We start from the raw sequence: 19,129 nt of genomic DNA, 5'->3' as shown, positions 1-19,129 counted from the left end.
ACGGACCGATCAACGCCCATCATCAATATCCCTCTCATTTTTTTAAAAAAGAACGCGCGTGTGTTACAATAGCGAACAACACACACACACACACACACACACAAAAATAGGTAACGGAATGCGGATGAAGAATTTTTTCGAAAGGGAGCGTATTGTATGGCGCCCCTATATTTATTAGATATATAGGGAGACATGCGTACGAGCTCACAGGGCGCCCTCTTTATTTCTTTTCTTCCAAAGCGCATAAAATGCGCGTGTGTATGTGTGTGTGTGTGTGTACTACGTTATCGAGTAGAAATGTGCTTTAACAATAGCATTCCCGACAACGAGACAGCCTATCGTTAGTCATCTGTCAACCAAAATGTGTTTCAACATTCCATATTCAAAATTGACCCTTTCATAAAAACGAAAAATTTGCATATAAAATTGAGAATTAAAAAAACGATTCAAAAATAAATGGTTAAGGATTTAAAATAAAAAGTGTTAACTAATTGGAGGGAAAATGAATATTTTGACACCTGGGGTGTAGGGGGGGAAAAAAAGGGTCACCCTGGACACGCAGCGCCAAGTCCAGTGACTTTGAAAAGTGGAACAATCATCTTTTGTCATCGCAAAAATCAAAAAAAAGAAGAGCCGTTAACTATTATCATTTCTTCCTCGTACTGCTATTTAGTAAGTAGATCCCCCCCCACATTTCTCACTCATTTATTGTAGACATAAAAAAAAAAAAAACTATTGTCAGATTTCTCGACAAACTTTTCATTTTCAAAAAATCTTTGGCGCCAGACACTCGACGGGGTTTCGTCGCCTTCAGTTTTCTCTCTCCCTGTGTGTGTGTGTGTGTGTAAAGAAAAAGAAAGAAAAGGATCAAGAGGTTGTATACATACACACGGAAAATAATAATAATAATACAACACCACCCCGGCCTTTAGGAGCGCCGCCCCCCGTCGACGAATGAAATTCCCCCGACGTGAAAATGAGGAGGACAATTTGCTTATTAAAGGTGCTGACATTTGTTCTATTTCTTTTTTTTTTTAAAAAAAGGACCAAGAAGCTTTTGATTTGATTTGATTTTTTTAAAATGTAGCAACAGCACGTCTAGACGTATTGACTTTCCCATTTTGTTGAATTTGTTTGGGTGGTGGTGGTGGGGGGGAGGGTTTGTCATTGCGTTGGAATTGTGTCGTCGGCCGTGACTGAAAACAGGAAGGGTTGGACCGTTCAATTGTTACGTTCTCGTTTTGTTTTGTTTTTTGAAAATGTGGATGCGCCCAACAGGATACGCAACACATTTTGGCGGCATTTAGGGTGTGGCTCTTTTTTTTAAAAAAAGGGTGTGGCTTGTTTAAACGATAGATTGTCCTGAAATTTCTTTACCATCTTCCGGTAAATTCAAATTTTTTTTAGTTCAATCGGTGAACTAAAAGATTTAAATTCTTCCGCTATATCAATCAGGAATTTTTTCCTTATCTTTAATTTTTTTCTTTTTTTAAAACAAAAGGTGGAAAAGAAAAAAAAATGAAATTCCCCGATGGATGCGGATGGCGCCAGCGCTTAAGACAATGCATTTTTTCCCTTTCTTTATCTACCAGTCGAGGATCCCCCCCCCTTTCTAATTTATCAGAGGATTAAATAAAAAAAACTAAGGTCAACCCTTAGATATTGAAATATCCCAATATGCTGGTAGAATAAAAATGAATCTTTTTAATTTGAATTCAATTTTGGATTGCAACTGAATCGAATCAAACGCGGCTGTTACACGAGTCCCAAAAATAAACTTCCGGATTTGAGGGAAATAAATCCCCAAAAAAATTCCGGATTCGTTTGTTTACGATAAGGGCGTTCCTCTAAAGGACAGAGCATTACGTCTATGTCTGTACATGTATAATTAGAGGGGGACTGTCTCTTCCTCACTACACAAGGTGTTTTGCATCTCATTTCCCGTGTCGTCATCCTATCGACAGAAACACCTCACTTCTGCTCTTCCCCCTTCCCCTAAAAAAAATCCGGAAGTTTGAATTCTCATTTCCTTCCGGAGTCAATCGACTAGATTTTTAAATTTATTTTTTACGACTTCCATCACAAAAAATAAAAAATAAAACCTTTCCCCACATAATTATAGTAGCACATGTGTTCCCCCCCCCCCACTTTTATTTAAAAATTTCAATGTGACTCGCATCCGTGTTGATTTATTGACTGCCGAAATTTTCAGTTTGAAATTGAAATGAATTTTCTGTTTGAAATCGTCTGCATGCACACCTGTGCATATAAAGTGTCACTTTGGGCACCTGACGTAAGTCGCGTGTGTAATCTCCGGTTCACAAAAGGGAAAAAATTGAGTCGGGACGTGCCGATAACGCGTGAAATGACGTTCAAAAACAAAAAAAAAGTAGAAGAAGAGATAAAAAAATGAGAAAAGACGAATCCCGACACAGAGTTTCACTCTCTTACGTGTGTGTTTGTGTGAAGAGAAACTGGGTCTCGCTGTGCCTTTGCCCGCAAAATGCACCTGCTCAATTCTCCCACGTTCGTCAACCGCATTTTTCTTTATTCTTTTCTTATCAAAACACGAATCGGACAACAGTCGTGAGTTTCCATCATCGATGTGTACTCGTTTCTCTTGTTTCCAATTTTTTTGTTTTTTTGTTTTTTTATTTAAATAATGAATTAAGAAAATTCAAGAGGGGGGGGGCTTTTTCATTCAAGAGGTTCACCTGATCTAAAATACGTGACAACATGAAGAAAACAAAAATATGGAACGGGCCTTGTGTAACAAGGGAGACACGAAAATAAAAAGAAAAGAGAGGGGGGATCCCACTATTTTTTGGCCGCCAGAGTGGGCGGAGCTTCTTGGCCTGTCGTTTCTATAAGAAGGGACGATGGAAGCGCACGGGACCGTCATTCAGAGTCAGTTCGGGAGTGCAACAACAAGTCGGCCATTGAAATCATTCAACCAAATTAAAAATTCATTTTTTTCGAAATAAGAAACGCCTCAACATTGAAAAGAACAAAACAAAAGGATTAACAAGTGAAACTCGTTGAAAAGAAAAGAGCAAAGAAAAAAATGGTGAAAGCTCATCGTCATGCGATTTCATCGTCGTCATCGAGCAGTTCGACTGCGACTGTGCAGCACACGGATCCGCTACGCGGAGTGATGGCCACCAAAGAGCAAGTGGAAATCCAAATGTACCTGTCCAAATTGAAAGAGTTGGTGCCGCACATGCCCAAGAATCGCAAAGTATCCAAACTGGAAGTGATCCAGCACGTCATCGACTACATCTGCGACCTGCAGAGCGAACTGGAACAAAACCATCCGGCCAGCCTCAACCGCAATCGGAGGAAACACGCGCGGCGGGGGCCCACCTCCGACGCTTCCAACGCGACGTCGTCGTCATCGTCTGCCGCCACCATTTTGATGCAACATCGGCAACCCCTCGGTCTGCTCGCATCCATTCCCAACACATCCATCGAGGTAAACATTTTGATTCAAACTGTTTTTGGGTTTTTTTTGTTCCAGAAAAGAATCGAAAACATTTACATCAAATTGTTTCTTAAATGTGTCAATTTCAGGTGAATAACACGACAGCGGATAACAAGAACATCAGTGACGTCATCGTTCCTTGTTAGGATTCCCTCAAACTTCCAGTGTGTGTGTGTGTGAACGGGCGAGGCGGAGCCCAAATGAAAGGAACACAATTTCTAATAAAAACTCTGCAAGTAAAATGTTTCAAGTGGACAAACAAAGGCAACACACAACACCACTAGTCCTCGAATTTCTCTTTTCATTTCATTTTTTTTTTCTAAGTAAAAAAAAAAAAAAAATTCATCAATCACACACACACACACACACACCTAGTGGCTATGTGGAGAGACGCAAATGTTTTTATTTTTTATTTTTCCCTAAACCCTCCACTTTGCTATCAAATTAAAAGTGAAAAGAAAAAAAAAAAAAAAACAAAAAAAAAAAAAATGCTAAATATATTCTATTATATTTGTTTCGTCTGTGATACCTTCCCCCCCCCCCATCCTCCTCATTTCGGTAGATAGTCTAGGAATGAATACGAAATTGACCCACCAAACCACCTCTCCCTACTTACTCTGATTGTGTACATTATTTAAAACAAAAAACAAACAAAAATTAGTCGACACACACACACACACATACAATTAACTCATCACAACCCCCATCCAAATGTGAAATTTGTGTCTGATTTTTTTTTGAGTTTTTCAACCCCGACGTTACGGGTATTTGAAATGATTTTTAATTCGTCATTTTGATTATCTTTTTGTTTGTTTTTGTTTTGTTTTTTTTCAAAACGAAAATTACGACATTCACCAATACAAAAATTAATATTTAAAAAAAATTTGCATATTCTTTCAATATTGGGGGTGTTTTTAAATCGATTCCATCCAGGTGCTGCATCGGTTTATTTTCTTTTGCCTAACAGCTGTGTTACATCCCCACCTGGGCACATCTTCAGAACTTCCGATTACCCATCCCCCCCTCCCCCACCCACATATTTTTTTTCTTTCCTTCTTCTTCTTTTCACTCTAAACAATCGGAATAAAGAAAACAGATGGCGATATTTCTCGAATATTTTCTCTTTCCTTTAGAGTTTGCCCAACGTGCGATAACAAATTCCCTCGCCCCCATTTTATTTTCCGCAAAAAAAAAATTAAGAAATAAATAATAATAAAAAAAAAAAATCACGAAGACACACAACTAAACTTTCCTTTGTGTGTTCATTAAAGAAATAAAAGCAATTTATCGATTTTTATCGGGGCCACCGGATTTACTACCTCATCGCATTTTTACACGATTTCAATAACAGGTTTGGTTTTTTAATGCCACCGGAACTTGATAAACATCCCTTTTCACCCCCCCCCCCCCAAAAAAAAATATAGAAAATCAACCGCATAATAATATTGAAAAATTGCATAAATCGTTTCTGGGATTACGAATGCATTACAACAAATGCACATAACAATTCAAAAATTGCGTTTTTTAAATATTTTAAATCCCACCCTACAACAGCAGGCGGTCATTGGGTATGAATAACAATAGGATTTGGCTATCTCCAACCTTCGAACAACACAAAAACGCACAAAAAGAAGAAAATCTTTTAATCTCTTTTTACAAAAGTCGATAGGAAAAAAATTCCGTGACAATATCCGGCAACGTCTTTTTTTTTTCCCCTTAAAAAATAATAAAGAAAATAAAAGAGGACGTGCTCGTTGTCGACTTTGACGCATTTCTCAAACACACACACAAAAAAAAAAGAGAAAAGGCCACGCAATTCGAGAGTTGGCCAGGTACATTCATTCTCACCTGGTGACCATCTACAGAAACGCGTGCTCTCAATGACCCGGATAAAACATAACACACCTGACCAAAACGGATTATTTGACAAGCACAATCTTCCCTACCCTCCCTCCTTCTTCCAAAGAAAAATAAAATTATCTGTTCCAGTCACGTAAAAAGAATCAGCAAACTTATACGTGGCGAATAGATTCAATCGTCCCAAAGTTCCTCGAAAAAGAAGAAATTCAAATTAAATTTTTTAAATCTGAAAAAAAAAAAAAAAAATTTAATTAAAATTCAATCTTCAATTTATTATCGTGAATGAATGAAGGTCTGATTCCCCACTTGTTTTTATTTAGAAATCTATTCATCGAATTAGTTTTTGTTTTTGGGGCTTTTTCCTTAACCCCAATGTTTTCTTCCCCACATGAACGCGCAAAATCGATAACGAATTCAAGTCACGTCGGTTCGGTTAGCGCCAGTCAACAACAAATTCATCTAACTGACCAAGTTGATGACTTCTTTCACAAACAAAACAATGCGCTGGCTGCCTTTGTCTGCCGTCGCAAACGAGAAATTCAAGCAAATCAACCAAACTACTTACGTCGATTCAAAAGAGTAAAAAAGAAACAAACACAAAATGTATGGCCTTAATCCATTCGTCTTTCCTCCCGTACATGGCCAACCAAAGTTGTTTTGACAATTCAAGAATCGCGCTCTAATTTAAATCACAACACACACATGTTTTCCATCGCAATTTTTCTTCCTTCATTTGGATAAACCCCCCACCCCCCTTATTTGGCTGCGGGATGTGTGTGTGCGCGCGCATACACACGCACACCTGGGCAGCAGACCTTCTAATTTTCTATTTTCCGTAACCGAAAGGGACGCAAAGTAACAAAAATGTCGGTTTAAAGAATTCAAAATAAAAAAAATTTTTTTTTAGGCAAAAATAAAAATAACGCACGTGCGTTTTTTCCTTTAAAACACCCGTTTTCCTTAAGACGAATATACAACAAACATTTCCTATCCCCCTTTAAAAAAAAAATTTGCCCTTTTCCTACCCCAGCGGCGCCTTATCGTTTTCAACAAGAGCAAGGAAACCCCCCACACACACACAGACACAGCCGGTCTCTTTTTATTTTTGACTTCTTCTTCCGGCCGCCTTGCTGGATCACCTGGTCAATGTCTGTTAAGAAAAACGATTTCTTAGTTTTTCCTTGATCGAACAAATCCGATTACCAATAATGAGCTAATTTTCACATAGAATATTTTTTTTTAAATCGTTCACATTTCAGGGGGGAGAGGGGGGGGCGTTCAAAAACAAAAGAAAAAAAGAAGAAAATATCTTCCCCAAAAACATTCAACTAATTTCAACAGCTGTGGAGAGCACGTGCTGGAGGAGGTAACCGAACAACAAAAAAAACCCGCATATCCGGAAGCAGATTTTTCTTTTTTTCACGCGTTCCTTTTTCCTTACCCCCCCTTTCCTTCAAAGTTCCGTCTGTGACAATCAACGTATACACACACACACGCGGAAAACAAACGTAACTGCGTATATTCTAGTTAAGCAGATGACGGGCAGGCTGTGTGATTCTTGGCCACACCCCATCCGTTAACATTCACACATTTTCTTGTTTCCCTGACTCTCTTTCTCGAAATGTTAACCCCCCCACGTGAACATTTTGTACGCGACATAATCACAACCGTTGCAGAAATGATTTGAATGAAAAGGTGCAACGAACATCAACGAACGGCCCACCTGGAAATGGAAGATGATGTGCGATTTTTGTTATTGTGAAACTATTTCCTGCTCTTCTCCCGCCCCCCTTTGAAATGTTCACACACACAGACAGACGGAATGGAGGGACAGATGTGCAAAAGTTGTCTTCGATTAGATAATCTGCCGAGTCAGTACATTAAATAACAAACGAAACGCTGCGTTACATGCGGATTGAATCCAAACCCAAAAATCTGTCAATGGCCGCTGCTAATCTCTTGCCCTCCTGAGAAGATGTCCCCCCCCCTCTCTTGCAATTCAAACACGATTGCGCAACGTGCAGTTCTATAAACAGCTGTTTTCTTGAATGGCCAAACGAACGTAAAGGCAGCGCAAAAAAATTGTTTCTCATCGATTGACACAAAATATCGACATGTGAACATCTCAACATTATTTCGTTGTTGTTGTAGTTGTTGTTGGAATTGGATAAATTTTTATCGGAGTGCGACAGATGTTGGGCAATCGCCGCTAAAAGGTTACACGTCCATACAAGGAATGGGCTCTACTTTGCATTGACAGACGGCTACTGCAAATAGGAACTACCTCCTCCCCCGTACTCCTACCCCAACCGGGAGTATTTCCCTTAAAAAATTGGGGGGGATCAGTCTCTTTTCTTTTCTGACGATGTACAGATTTGCACACACAAAAAAGAAGGAGCGGTTGATCTATCGGACCAAACACATGGCGAATATAGACACGCCCAAACTCGTCCAAATTCATTTTTCACCCCTTACACCCAAAAATAAAAATGCATAAAATTCTTAAAATTTTCTCCATTAAATAAATTAAATAAAAAAAAAAAAAAGTCCCGAACCCTGAAAAAAAAAAAGGAAGGAACCGGTGCAACTATTCCCCATCGGTTGTGTGTGCGGGACAGATGGCCGACACAGCAATCCGCACACACGGCGTGCAGGCCGTTGCCGCACGGCCCCCACCATTTGTGTCTCCTCTTCGGGGGGAAGAGAAAGAAAGAAGCCCACCCCCTTCCCCCCACAAAAAAAAAAAGGTTTGCAGCAGCAGCAGCAGCAGCAGGCTGGAACACACCACACACACACTGGGAATGCACGTACAGTTGCACGCCTGAAAAGCCCAAAACAGAACCTGGGAGAGCAGAAGGTTCTCTCCTCTCTCATTTCTTACCCCCTCTGATTGAAGGGGAGGTATGCTACACACACATACGGTTAGGGAGTGTGTGCGCTAAACTTTTGACAAGAGTTGCACACGGACGATATGGCGATGTTGCAGATGGCAGAGATCCGTTGACTGCTGTTTAGAACACACACATAACAAAAAAGCCCATTGATTTCCCAACTGAATTAGATCGTACGTCCCTTGCGTTACAATTGCGCTTGATGAATTGGATCGATTCGAAATATTGAGAGAGAGAGAGGGGAAAAAATGGCCGGGTTTGAACGCAGTGAGATGAAGACCTTCAATATAAGGGCATGCGCTTCATTTGCATAAATAAAAATTGCGTCTTTTATTTGTTTAAATTATTTTAGCGTTAAAAAAGAACGTCGAATTCTTATAGCCCTCGGGGATGTAGAAAAACCAGAAATCATGTGAGTCACGGCCACACAACGTCGGCCAAAAGATGCCGAGGATCGATGATGAAGAATCACGAAAAGCGCAGGCGCCGACCCTTTTTTTCTTTTTTGTTTCTCCCTCTTCTCCCCCCAAGAAAAAGAAATACATATTTCCAACTCGTAGTTTCTCTCCCATGAATAATAAGAACCCCCCTCCCCTCCCCCCAACCATTCACGTATTGTTACCAGCAGATTATCACCCGCAATCATTTTTCCCACGTACCAATAGACGCGTGTGCGCGTGTGTTCGGTCCATTAAATCAGCGGCGGCGGCGGTAACTATCCCATCGATTTCTCATCAACAATCGAACAAGAAAAAAAATTCATATCGTCCTCTGTGTGAATTGGGTGAAGGGAATTTTTTTTTTTCATCTTTAAACGCACGATTTATTTTTCGCGTTTAAAGTTTTACGCAATTAAGATTGTGCTGGTCCGTGAGAAAAATCATCAATTTTTTTTTCAGGGTGGGGTCTCCGACATGGAAAGGAAACGATCCACTAGGATGGTGTAGGAGGGGGGATGTACTTCCAGTTCGGATCGTTGTTACCATGACGACGTTAAAGTCAAACACGGGGGGATGAAAGGAGCCAGAGAACAAATAAGAAGAGGTCCTATACAGCGCAGCACGATTTCTCGAAATGCAATGAAATGTAGACATTGGAATTTTCTAATATTACATCGCCATTACCTCCCCCCCTCCCACCCCCATCCACGTTTAAAAAATCGGAATATTTTCATTTATTATACGATCTAAACGAGCTCAGCTGAAGGCGGGAATTTCAAATGTCTCAATTTTTTTATCGTTTCAAAAAGATCCCCCCACCCCCTTCTTGTTATGTTCGGGATCGTTCAAGTTTGGCATGGCTCTTCTCCGTCATCATCGACAGTCTCGAGAGGTACAAGTTGATAGCGACCGGCTGTCCTTTTCTCTGTGTGTGTGTACCAGACAGTACACACACACAAGTCCCAAGAAGCACTTTCTCTCTCTCTCTCTCTACAGACGCCCATACTATGAAAAAAAAAAAAAAAATCAGGCCGGAACTTGAATCAATACGTAAACAAACGAAGTTAAAACTCTGGCCATCCCATTGTAAGAAAAAAAAAGTTTGGTGACTCACTGGTATCGATCCCACAATGAAAATGGGGAGGGATACGTATATAATCTAATACCGTCAGTGTATACCCAAAGGGGAGTGGGCCCGAAAGCAAATGAAAATTGGAGAAAAAGGGAACAAAAAAAAAATATTAAAGGAGTACGCCAAGCCACGTGACCCATAGAAAGCTCGTGTCCGGAGTAAGCCATCCGCATATTAGAATAGGGCGGCCGGAAGTTGGTAGCTAGCGGTAGGAACTATCCTTCACTTCTTCCTCCTTTTTCTTTTGCTCGTTGAGAAAATATAATACGTAAGGGGGGGGGATAACACGAGTGAAGAGAGCAATGGATAAAAACGGAACAAATATTTAATTGGTCCAAGACACGTGACTTCTATATCCCCCCCCCACTCCGCCGGGCATCGCTTCTGTAAGCTCACCATAGTGAGAGCAACGACGAACGAGAGAGTGGGAAACACAAGTTATCGGCTGTTTAATGAGACCTTTAATCCGGTTGCACGGGATATGGAAGAGGGCACGTGCCCGTCCCTGAAATAAACTAAAAGCCCCTATCTCTATTCTTGAATTACAATCAACTTTAATTCATTTCCAAATGATAAATTCGACAGATAAAAATTTGAAAAAAAAAAAAAATAAGGAAGAGTTGCCCGATTGCGATGTTTCCGAATCGGTTGTCATGACGACAGATTTGTTTTGAAAAGACAAAAAGCAGAAACGCTCGGTACAGAGTTTCGAGTGCCCGACGCTGCGCCCACATTCTGCCCTTTGTGTTTCTCTCGCTCTCGTTGGCTGCCCTGCTGCTGGACATCGTCTGCACGAGTCGCGTTTAGTAAACAGTGCGGAATAGTTTCCATTAGCAAAGCTGAGAGAACCAACGAAAAGAAGACCCATCGACTTTGCAGATGGAAGACCAGATACAAACACTCGACGCCCGACCCGATACGGTACATATCGCCCAACTGTTTCCCTATTTAGACGTACTGTATTTTGTTTTGTTTTTTTTTTAACCTTCTAATACTTGATTCAATTTCAAAAAAATCAATTTAAAAAAAAAAGGACGAAGGAAGCGTCACGCATCGGCCCTCGGCTAAAAACAAGAAATGGCAACGTCTCATTGCCAGAATCCGACGTCAGGTACTTGCATTCATTTTCTTTCGAGAACAAACGACAAGTTCATTGTCTTTATAGCCAACCAAATAAATTTTCAAAAGGTAAAACCAAAAAAATTCGTTAGTTGAATGAACGAAAAATAAAAAGGGGCCATGTGTTCGAGTGTGTTGAACGGTCCGTTGAATCCCGCCAACGACACAGCCGGCCAGTTGGGATCTGCCCGTATACGTTTGTGTTAGGATAAATAAAAAAAAGAAGACAAAATAGCCCCACAACTGGACGTTCATTCTCCTTCTCTTTCCATCGTTGACTAATCAAGAGACACCTGCGTCCACGCAAGACTGCCGTACCGTACAATTTCTAAGGAAGAAAAGCTCACATGGAACGAGTGCAGTGAGAGAGAGGGGGGCGACAGATATGCAGACGAAGGGTTTCTTTGGCATCTAATAATCCATCCGTTTTTGTTTTTTTCTTTTTCTGTTTAAAAATAGAGAGTGTTTTGGGTGCTATAACGGAAAGGTAAAACACATCACGCAATGGGAAAACAAGACAACAAGAAAATGTGTTTCGGAAGAACAGCTGCGTGATCCCCCCCCCGTTCGTTTGTAACACGCGCGTTTTCTTGCTGGGCAATCGATAAGAGTTGATATCGGCCATAATTGTCGGAAGTAGTCGACCGTCTTGCCAACCCACCTAACGGACGATGACATCTGCTTTCTTTGAAAATGAAATTCCCATTTTTTTTTTTTTTTTACCGATGATGACCGAATTTATTTTCGGTTGTACAAATTGGTTTGTTTTTTTTGGGGGGGGGATAGGTTGGGTGGGGAAGGAAGTTTATAAAAAAAGAAAAGGTGTTGAAGAGCAGAAGGACCGGAAGAAAAAAAATAAAAATAAAGAAACATAGAAAGAAAACGGCAAAAAGAAAACAAACGGCTGTCGATGGAGTTATGCCGAGCGGATCAGAAAAGAAAAAAATAAAGACACGGTGTGCGGATGGTGGTGGCAGGTGGGTGCGCTGGGCACATCGGGCCGGCTGCAGCAAGTCAACATTGAGAAAAAAAAAATGGCCTGTTTCAACTGTTTTGCTCATTTTTTTGTGTGTTTTAAATCGCGATTTGAAAGACAACTCTATCGGGGATTTAAAAAACAAAAAGGGATTCAAATTTGGCGCCTTAATTTCTTTTTTTTAAAGAGAAAAAGAAAACAGAAAGAATTTCATTGTTTTCCGATAACAGTTAGAATTCACAATGGTGGAATTGTGCTGTTAAAGTCTACGAAACGATGTCACGGACAGAGAAAAAGAAAAAAAAAAAAAGAAAACCGTTTGTTTTGTTTTTCATCACATCGCCGTGATGTTGCGGTTAGCTGATTTTTCTTTCCATTCGCCACTTCATTCATTGCCCAACATTCAAAAAAAAAAAAAGAGGAAGGCCCTCTCTCTCTCTCGTGAGAAAACAGTCTATATAGACCAATAGAATTCTACTCTAGATGATATACATAGAAAAAAAAAAAAAGGAATAGAGGACAACCGGGCGTGACTTTATAGACCGGAAGTCACGAAAAAAAGAAAACGAGAGAGAGAAAACCGAGTGTAAAAAAGAACGACCGATTGTTCGACGTTTCGATATAGTTGTTTTGATTTGCCGAATAAAAAAGCATTTCACGTTGAACGGGTATATAATTGTTGTTGTTGTTTCGTGAAAATAAATTCCCAAGTTGATAATGATTGGCATTATTTCTTTTTTCGTGATTGCAGCCATCGACCGCAGACGCCATCCACTTCTTCAATTCGCCAGAGGGCGTTCATTATTCAGACGATGACGGTAAAAACCAATTAATAATTCATCTTTTCTTTTTTTTTTTCAATTCAAAGAAAAACAATGATCAACAATTTAAAATTCCCGCGTTTCTTATGGGGGGGGTTTCTTAAAAAAAAAATAAAAATAAATGGTCGTGTTAGACGATTCGCTTGGTCAGTCAGACGACAATAATGTCCGTCTTAGTACGACCGACTCAATTCATCACTACAGTTACTACCAGCCGGCATTTTACTATCCGGCCAGCTGGACAGAACTGGTCACCATCACGTCACAAATTCCAGGTGCGGACACGTACATTTCTTTTATTTTTTTTTTTTTATTTTGCCCCAAACGACTTGGGTGTGTTTCTCTTGATTACGATTCCCCCACCCCCTCCCCTTCCCGAAAAGAAAAACGAATAATTCAAATCGAGTCTTGAAAAAATAAAAAATAAAAAATTCCAGTGAGCCTGGATGAAAAAGTGGACGATGTAACGCAGTTGTGGTCGCCGGAAGAAGACGGCCTTTACGTCGGCTCACCACCCAAATGCTGCCGTCGCAGGTGGCGCCTTCTCGAACGGCGTCTGGTGATGAGTCAGCCGCAACAAGAGCAACAACAGCCGGCCAGTCATCGGTTGCAAGAGGCCGGCCGAGAAACCACCACGACAAAAAAGGCTAAATGGTTCCGCTCCGATGCAACATTAGCCGTTCTACCTGATCCATTACGTCCCTATCTCATCCGCAACATCATCGCCCAGGTGGATCCATCAACGATCGGCTTTCATCCAGTTTATCTTCCAGTTAATTGATTTTCTTCTTCTTCTTCTTCTTCTTGTTTCATTTAAAAAAAAAACTAAACAAAAACTCTCACGATATTTTTTGCTTTCTGCACGGCAACATCCCGCGATGCCATTCAGAACGGAAAATTAATGGAAAACGATGGGAGAATGGCCAGAAACGTCCCTGATCGACAAGTTTATCCACTGCACGTGTTCGTCAGCGCCATCGAGTTCCATCACCATTGGCTATTCGGTCAGGAAAACGTTTTAGCGGCGCGACTGTGCAGCCAATGGGCCACTTATTCATCGACCGATCTGCGTGCGGCCGACTCGACCGACATCACCGCCGCCCAAATGGACGTGCTCGCCCGTAAGTTGAGGGCCCTCTATCAAGCCCACGACGAGGCCGTCGAACTGGTCGAACGGCTCCAATTCAACGGAGCCGACCAGGCCATTATGACCGCTCAACTCCAACGCATCGCTTCATACCGGTACTCCCCCCTCCCCCGCACATTATTTAGTTTGCAAAAAAAGAAAATTCTGTTTTTATGAGCTTTGATTTAAAAAAAATAATAAAAAAAAAAAGGGAGGCGATTGGTTGGACCCGAGGGGACTACTACGCGGCTAGTCGTCGTCGAATTGCATTAGTCCGCTCGATGATGGCCGACTGGAAGCGATTGAAAGACGTGCGCAAAAGCCAGGGATTTGCCTGCACCAGATGTCAATTGTCGGTGCTCGGCGACGACGCAAAGAGCAAGAAGAATAAAAGAAAGAACGAAGAGGAGGTGAAGATGACAAGTGGTGGTGCGGCCGATCCACACGAACCGCTCGATTGGGATGAAGAGATCGAGCGACAGATGGACGAATCCCGTAGACTCTTCCACGAGCACGTCCGTCTAGAGGCAGATCGATACAAGCGTCAAAAGGCACAATGGAGGCAAAAAAGACGACCAGACACCACCAAAAAAGGGAGAAAAGTATAAACATGCTGAGACTTCCATTAGAAAGTGGGAAGCAAAAAAAAAGGGGGGAAAAAAAATGAATGATGGAACTTGATTTCTTCTCGTTACATTCAGGACGTGACGAAGCAACTTGCGACGCAACGATCCAGTTCGTCTGAATCGAAAGATCAAAAAGACGATGGGAAAAGCGGAGACGAAAGTGAAGGTGAGCCGGAAGCGCCGACGGATCGTGAATTTGACGAGGAACAGACACGGGCTGATATAATCAAAACGATGGAAGAATCGCTCATGCCATCTGGTGAGACAATTCCGAACCTTTTGTGGATTCCCGACGGTCCTGACAAACGCTCCTGGTACAATCAACGACCGGTAGATGGACCTTTTTCGAATTTTCTTTTTTAACCCGCGCAAAAATTTGAAAAGGCAAAATATTTATCGAAACGACAGGGAACAGCGTAGAATAGACGCCATTAAGAAATGCGTCTACCAATTCAAGATTTCAGTCAATCAAGAAGAGATTGCCACATCGGATGTCTTCCACATGGACCAAGATTTTACGGCCGATGAGATTCAACAAGCCTTTCATTTATGGATCAGAGACAAGCCGCAAAACATTTCCATTCAATTGTTCCACAAAATCAGGCAGAGTCAGAAAAAATGGATTTTACTCGCCGTTGTAAATGTTCCCATCCCATCGGCGTAAGTAAAAACATTTGGCAAGCGCAATTCAAAAATTATTCAAAACACACACACAAAACAAAAAAATCTGCCAATTATTTTGGCAGGAATGCAAGTTTCGCCAAACAGCCTGAAAGACATTTGAAATTCCAAAGCGCTTTGGTTGAGCAGCCGACGGACGATTTCGGAACAGTCGGCTGCGGATGGAAGCAACCAGGACAAGAAAACGAACAAAACCAACAAGAAAAATGGACAAGTGGAACGTTGGTAGTCAAAATAGGATGGGGCACAGACAGTCAGGGCAACATTAAAGCGCCAATCAACACAGACGTTCCGCCAACAGCTAATGCTGAGACGTCGGTATGGATCAATACGAAAACGCAACTGGACCCGAACGATCCGGCCAATGCAGAGACGCTAGACAAAATCGAGGTGGGTGAAATTTCATTCGTCATTTTGTGAAACGAAAATAATGAAAATTCTATTTGAATTCTTTAGAAAATGAAACGGCTGGAATGGAGGGCCGGTAAAAGTGACAGAGAAGTCGTCAAAAATGACGATGAACAAACGTTCTGTTCTGCAGAGCAATTCGACTCCAACGTTCGTTTCCAACTGCTTAGAAGACGGGCGGATGAAACGAAACCTTTTGCCCACTTGACCATGATTCCTAGTCGACCAGATGAAATACCCAACCATCTAATCCACGTACGATTTAAAATTCGCCCCATTTCAACTTAAATTTGAAAAAAAAATAAAAAAAATTCTCTTTTCAGTTACTAGATGGCAGTGCTAAGACAGGATCATCTTTCGACCGGACGGAAGAGGATGATCCAGTCAATCCACTGGATGCCTTACGACGACGAGGACAACGTAAATGGTTAGAACTTTATCCAGCAGTAGCCGATCGGCTGTCAAGTTCCAGCCAGAAGAGGCTTCAGTTGGTCGATCTCGTCATGGAAGATCACATCCCAGATATAAGGTATTTAAAAAATTTAAAAAAAAAGGCCAAGTTTGAGTGACCCAAAGAAATCAGCGTAAAATAAGATTTCAAAAATCGATGCAAACAGCACTTTCGGCGGGCAGTTGATGCCCGTATTTTTCAAAGCGCATCGGCCATTGCGTCCCGAAAGAAAAGAGCGCAACCCGATGCCACTCCTGGCCGGATTGACCATCCATACAACAGAGCAAGTCACGTTGAGAGTCAACGTCATCCGCGCGCTCAATTTGCCTCACAAAATCGAAAGTATTTCTCATCAAATCATTTTTGCAAAAAATTCAAGTTGTAAATACTACGATGATCAGGAGGATCGATGGTCCACCCGTTCGTCGAAGTGTCTTTTCAAAAATGCAGCGCACGCACAACGGCGGGAAACGGCACGAGCCCGACCTGGAATCAAGAACTGTCTCTTCCAGTCCAGTATGAATCGACATCTTTATTTGATCAAAAGATAATTGCATTAAAATTCAACCCCCCATTTCACCAGGTTTTCAGAAGGAGTTCGATCACTCGCCTATTTACAATCCATTCGGGATGATCTATTCATTCAACTTTTCGATGAGGTACGCTCCAAAATTACGTAAAGGGCAGAAATAATATTGAAAAAAATAAATCATACTAAACAGGTTGTGGTCGACATTTTGGAAGATGATCGTCAAAGAGATGCGAGCGTCCATCAGCGCTACGAGAGGCACTGGCTGGGCGGTTTCAAAATTCCATTTCAAGTCGTCTACAAGTGGAACAAGGTTTGTTTCGAATTGAATTTGAAAATAATTAAAAGACATTAACTCCAGATTTGTTTAAATGTTACGTCATGACGACACAAAGATCGACGGCACTTTCACGCTGAATACCCCAATGGTACCCATCGGTTACGAATACAATCACTACAACCACGACGGACCACTTTTGACGGTTTTGATTTCAATTCATCCGGCCGTCAGTCCCCCCAGAATCAATCAAGTAAACAGGGAAAATGTCAAATAACTCAATGAAATTAATCGAACTTGTTTCAAAATAAAATAGGTCAACGGGCCGAGTATGGAGGACGAGGTGTTGGTGGAATACATAAACGGATGGAAGAACAGCCTCTTCAAAGAGTTCCCACATTTAGACGGCCTAATCGATCCACTGGTGGTCAATGAAAAGGCCATGACCGTCTACATCGGCCGTTACTTGACGCCACTTCGAACCCCCCGAGCAACTGCAAGGATCCAGTGACGAAGAGACTTTAAAAAACCTTTGCCAATTTGTAGCTGCCATTCCATCGGCACCCACCAATCAACCCATTTTGACCAGGAGGATTTGGCTCACGTCTCAAGTAAAATTCCAATAAGAGTCTTGGCTTTAAACACAAGTTTTAACGATTCAAATAGACGGTGCTGGAATGGTTGGTCGGCGGGGACGAAGAAAGGGCCGTGTTATTACACAACTACCTGGCGGCACTCAGCTACGAGGTGTACATTCTGCTGGGCATGGCCGTGCCCGAGGGAGAGACGGCCTTTGTTCTTTATCGAAACAAGACAAACCAAACAATGCGAATGATCAATCCGACAACAGGAATCAATACAAACGCCAGCCGATCCTACATGTGCTTTACAGCAAGTATGGGCTTTGTTTAATCAAAACAACGTAAGTAATTTTACAACAAACCACAAATATATTTTATTAAAAAAAAGAAATCCCTTTTCTAAAAGATGCGTTGATATCCAAACAGTTTTGGGTCAACATCCACTTTAAAGTTCACCCTAGTCAATTGCAATACCAAGTCAGCAAAGATGATTGGCGCCCTCTGTTTTCAAGAAGATTCCCCAATCCACAATTGAATACAATTCAAACACCAGAAAATCTAATCTATACATCAACAAGCGCGAAAGACGTACGTCAATTGGAAGAGTCCATCGTCGACCATCTCAAACAGTCTTTTACGAAGTGGAGGAAGACAACAAGGTATCACAATTTTGAACTTAATAGAAATTACTTTGAACGGTCATTTTAAAAAGAAATGTTTCTTCAAGGACAAAATGGAATAGACACGCAAGCCAAATCTTTCGTGACATTCTGATTCAAACAGCTGACGGAGACTTGACGCCCACGTCGAACAATTTGGAACAGTTACTGGAAACTTATAAAGTATTGCAATAATTTATTTTTTATGGGGAAAGAAAACTAAGCTGATTTCCATCAAGGTTTTTGGAATTCCAATCAAGACGACCTATGTTAACATGGAAAGTCTCAGCGACATGCTTTACGCTACAGGTCTACACCGCCATCACGGCTTTGACTTTGCTCTATCAGCTTTCATCAAGTCATATCCTAACCATCTGATCCACATTTTCATTTTTGGCGCTTACTTGGAAAACTCTCTAAGCCAATTTTGCCCTATCGTAATCACTAACTGCAAAAAATCTGCGTTTTGAAACGAAAACGGACAAAAATGATAAATGCAATAAAAATTTGCCTTCATGTCAAGAGACCACCCAATTTCTTTTGCAATTGGTTGATCATTGAATCAATTAGCCTATATATTCGCAATTAAGGACTTCATGTCAAAAAAGGAAAATGAAGTTATTGCCAACAAAACATGGATCAGAGAACCTCCAAGTAAAAAGAACAAAACCAACACAGCAACATGGATTCCTATTGCTCAGCGTAAACATAAAATATAACCCTTGCACATGTAGATGTAGTACAAAGGAATTAGCCTAAACACTGAAAATGTCCAAATAATAGGTTCCTACCTTAATACGGAGTTGCTAGGAGCTAGTTGCATGAAGTGTTGATGGTATTTGCCACGCTTCATATCTGGTAAGATAGATGTTCATGATCAGCATCTTTCCTAGTGGTGGCTTCCACAATATGAAGGTATTTAGGCTCACTTGGATTAAGCAGTGTTCAATACCACAACCTTAATAAAGAAGGAAGAATTTCGTCACTAATATCATTTATGCTAAAACCCTGTGCAAATGTAACAGATAGAAATAAAAAAATTACTCACGTGTATTTAAATAAAATAATCTG

At 41.1% G+C, this 19,129-nt stretch overlaps 2 protein-coding genes across 4 annotated transcripts; both read left to right on the top strand.

The window, feature by feature from the left end:
- Positions 1-2,730: 2,730 nt before the first annotated feature.
- LOC116920162 (DNA-binding protein inhibitor ID-2) lies at positions 2,731-4,117 on the top strand. The gene is made up of 2 exons (XM_045172073.1): positions 2,731-3,472; positions 3,571-4,117. Exons 1-2 carry the CDS (start codon positions 3,065-3,067, stop codon positions 3,625-3,627), a joined length of 465 nt encoding a protein of 154 aa, XP_045028008.1. The 5' UTR covers positions 2,731-3,064; the 3' UTR covers positions 3,628-4,117.
- A 6,100-nt stretch (positions 4,118-10,217) lies between these two features.
- LOC116920142 (coiled-coil and C2 domain-containing protein 2A) lies at positions 10,218-18,580 on the top strand. 3 transcript variants are annotated; one of them, XM_032926219.2, is made up of 15 exons: positions 14,661-14,802; positions 14,881-15,132; positions 15,219-15,543; positions 15,610-15,816; positions 15,885-16,090; positions 16,179-16,354; positions 16,414-16,528; positions 16,596-16,671; positions 16,735-16,854; positions 16,937-17,071; positions 17,135-17,429; positions 17,485-17,740; positions 17,826-18,058; positions 18,127-18,241; positions 18,298-18,580. In XM_032926219.2, exons 2-11 carry the CDS (start codon positions 14,975-14,977, stop codon positions 17,327-17,329), a joined length of 1,713 nt encoding a protein of 570 aa, XP_032782110.2. In that variant the 5' UTR covers positions 14,661-14,802; positions 14,881-14,974; the 3' UTR covers positions 17,330-17,429; positions 17,485-17,740; positions 17,826-18,058; positions 18,127-18,241; positions 18,298-18,580. The 3 variants fall into 3 exon arrangements, with proteins under 3 accessions (XP_045028006.1, XP_032782110.2, XP_045028005.1); XM_045172070.1 differs by having other exon boundaries at positions 17,806-18,058; XM_045172071.1 differs by lacking the exons at positions 15,219-15,543; positions 15,610-15,816; positions 15,885-16,090; ... (8 more) ...; positions 18,127-18,241; positions 18,298-18,580 and adding exons at positions 10,218-10,725; positions 10,838-10,915; positions 12,651-12,717; ... (2 more) ...; positions 13,610-13,962; positions 14,058-14,448 and having other exon boundaries at positions 14,548-14,802; positions 14,881-15,025.
- Positions 18,581-19,129: the final 549 nt, after the last annotated feature.

Source organism: Daphnia magna, linkage group LG4 (assembly GCF_020631705.1).
Source record: "Daphnia magna isolate NIES linkage group LG4, ASM2063170v1.1, whole genome shotgun sequence".
Classification (NCBI taxonomy): Eukaryota; Metazoa; Arthropoda; class Branchiopoda; order Diplostraca; family Daphniidae; genus Daphnia; species Daphnia magna.
This window is presented reverse-complemented; position numbering and strand designations above follow the sequence as displayed.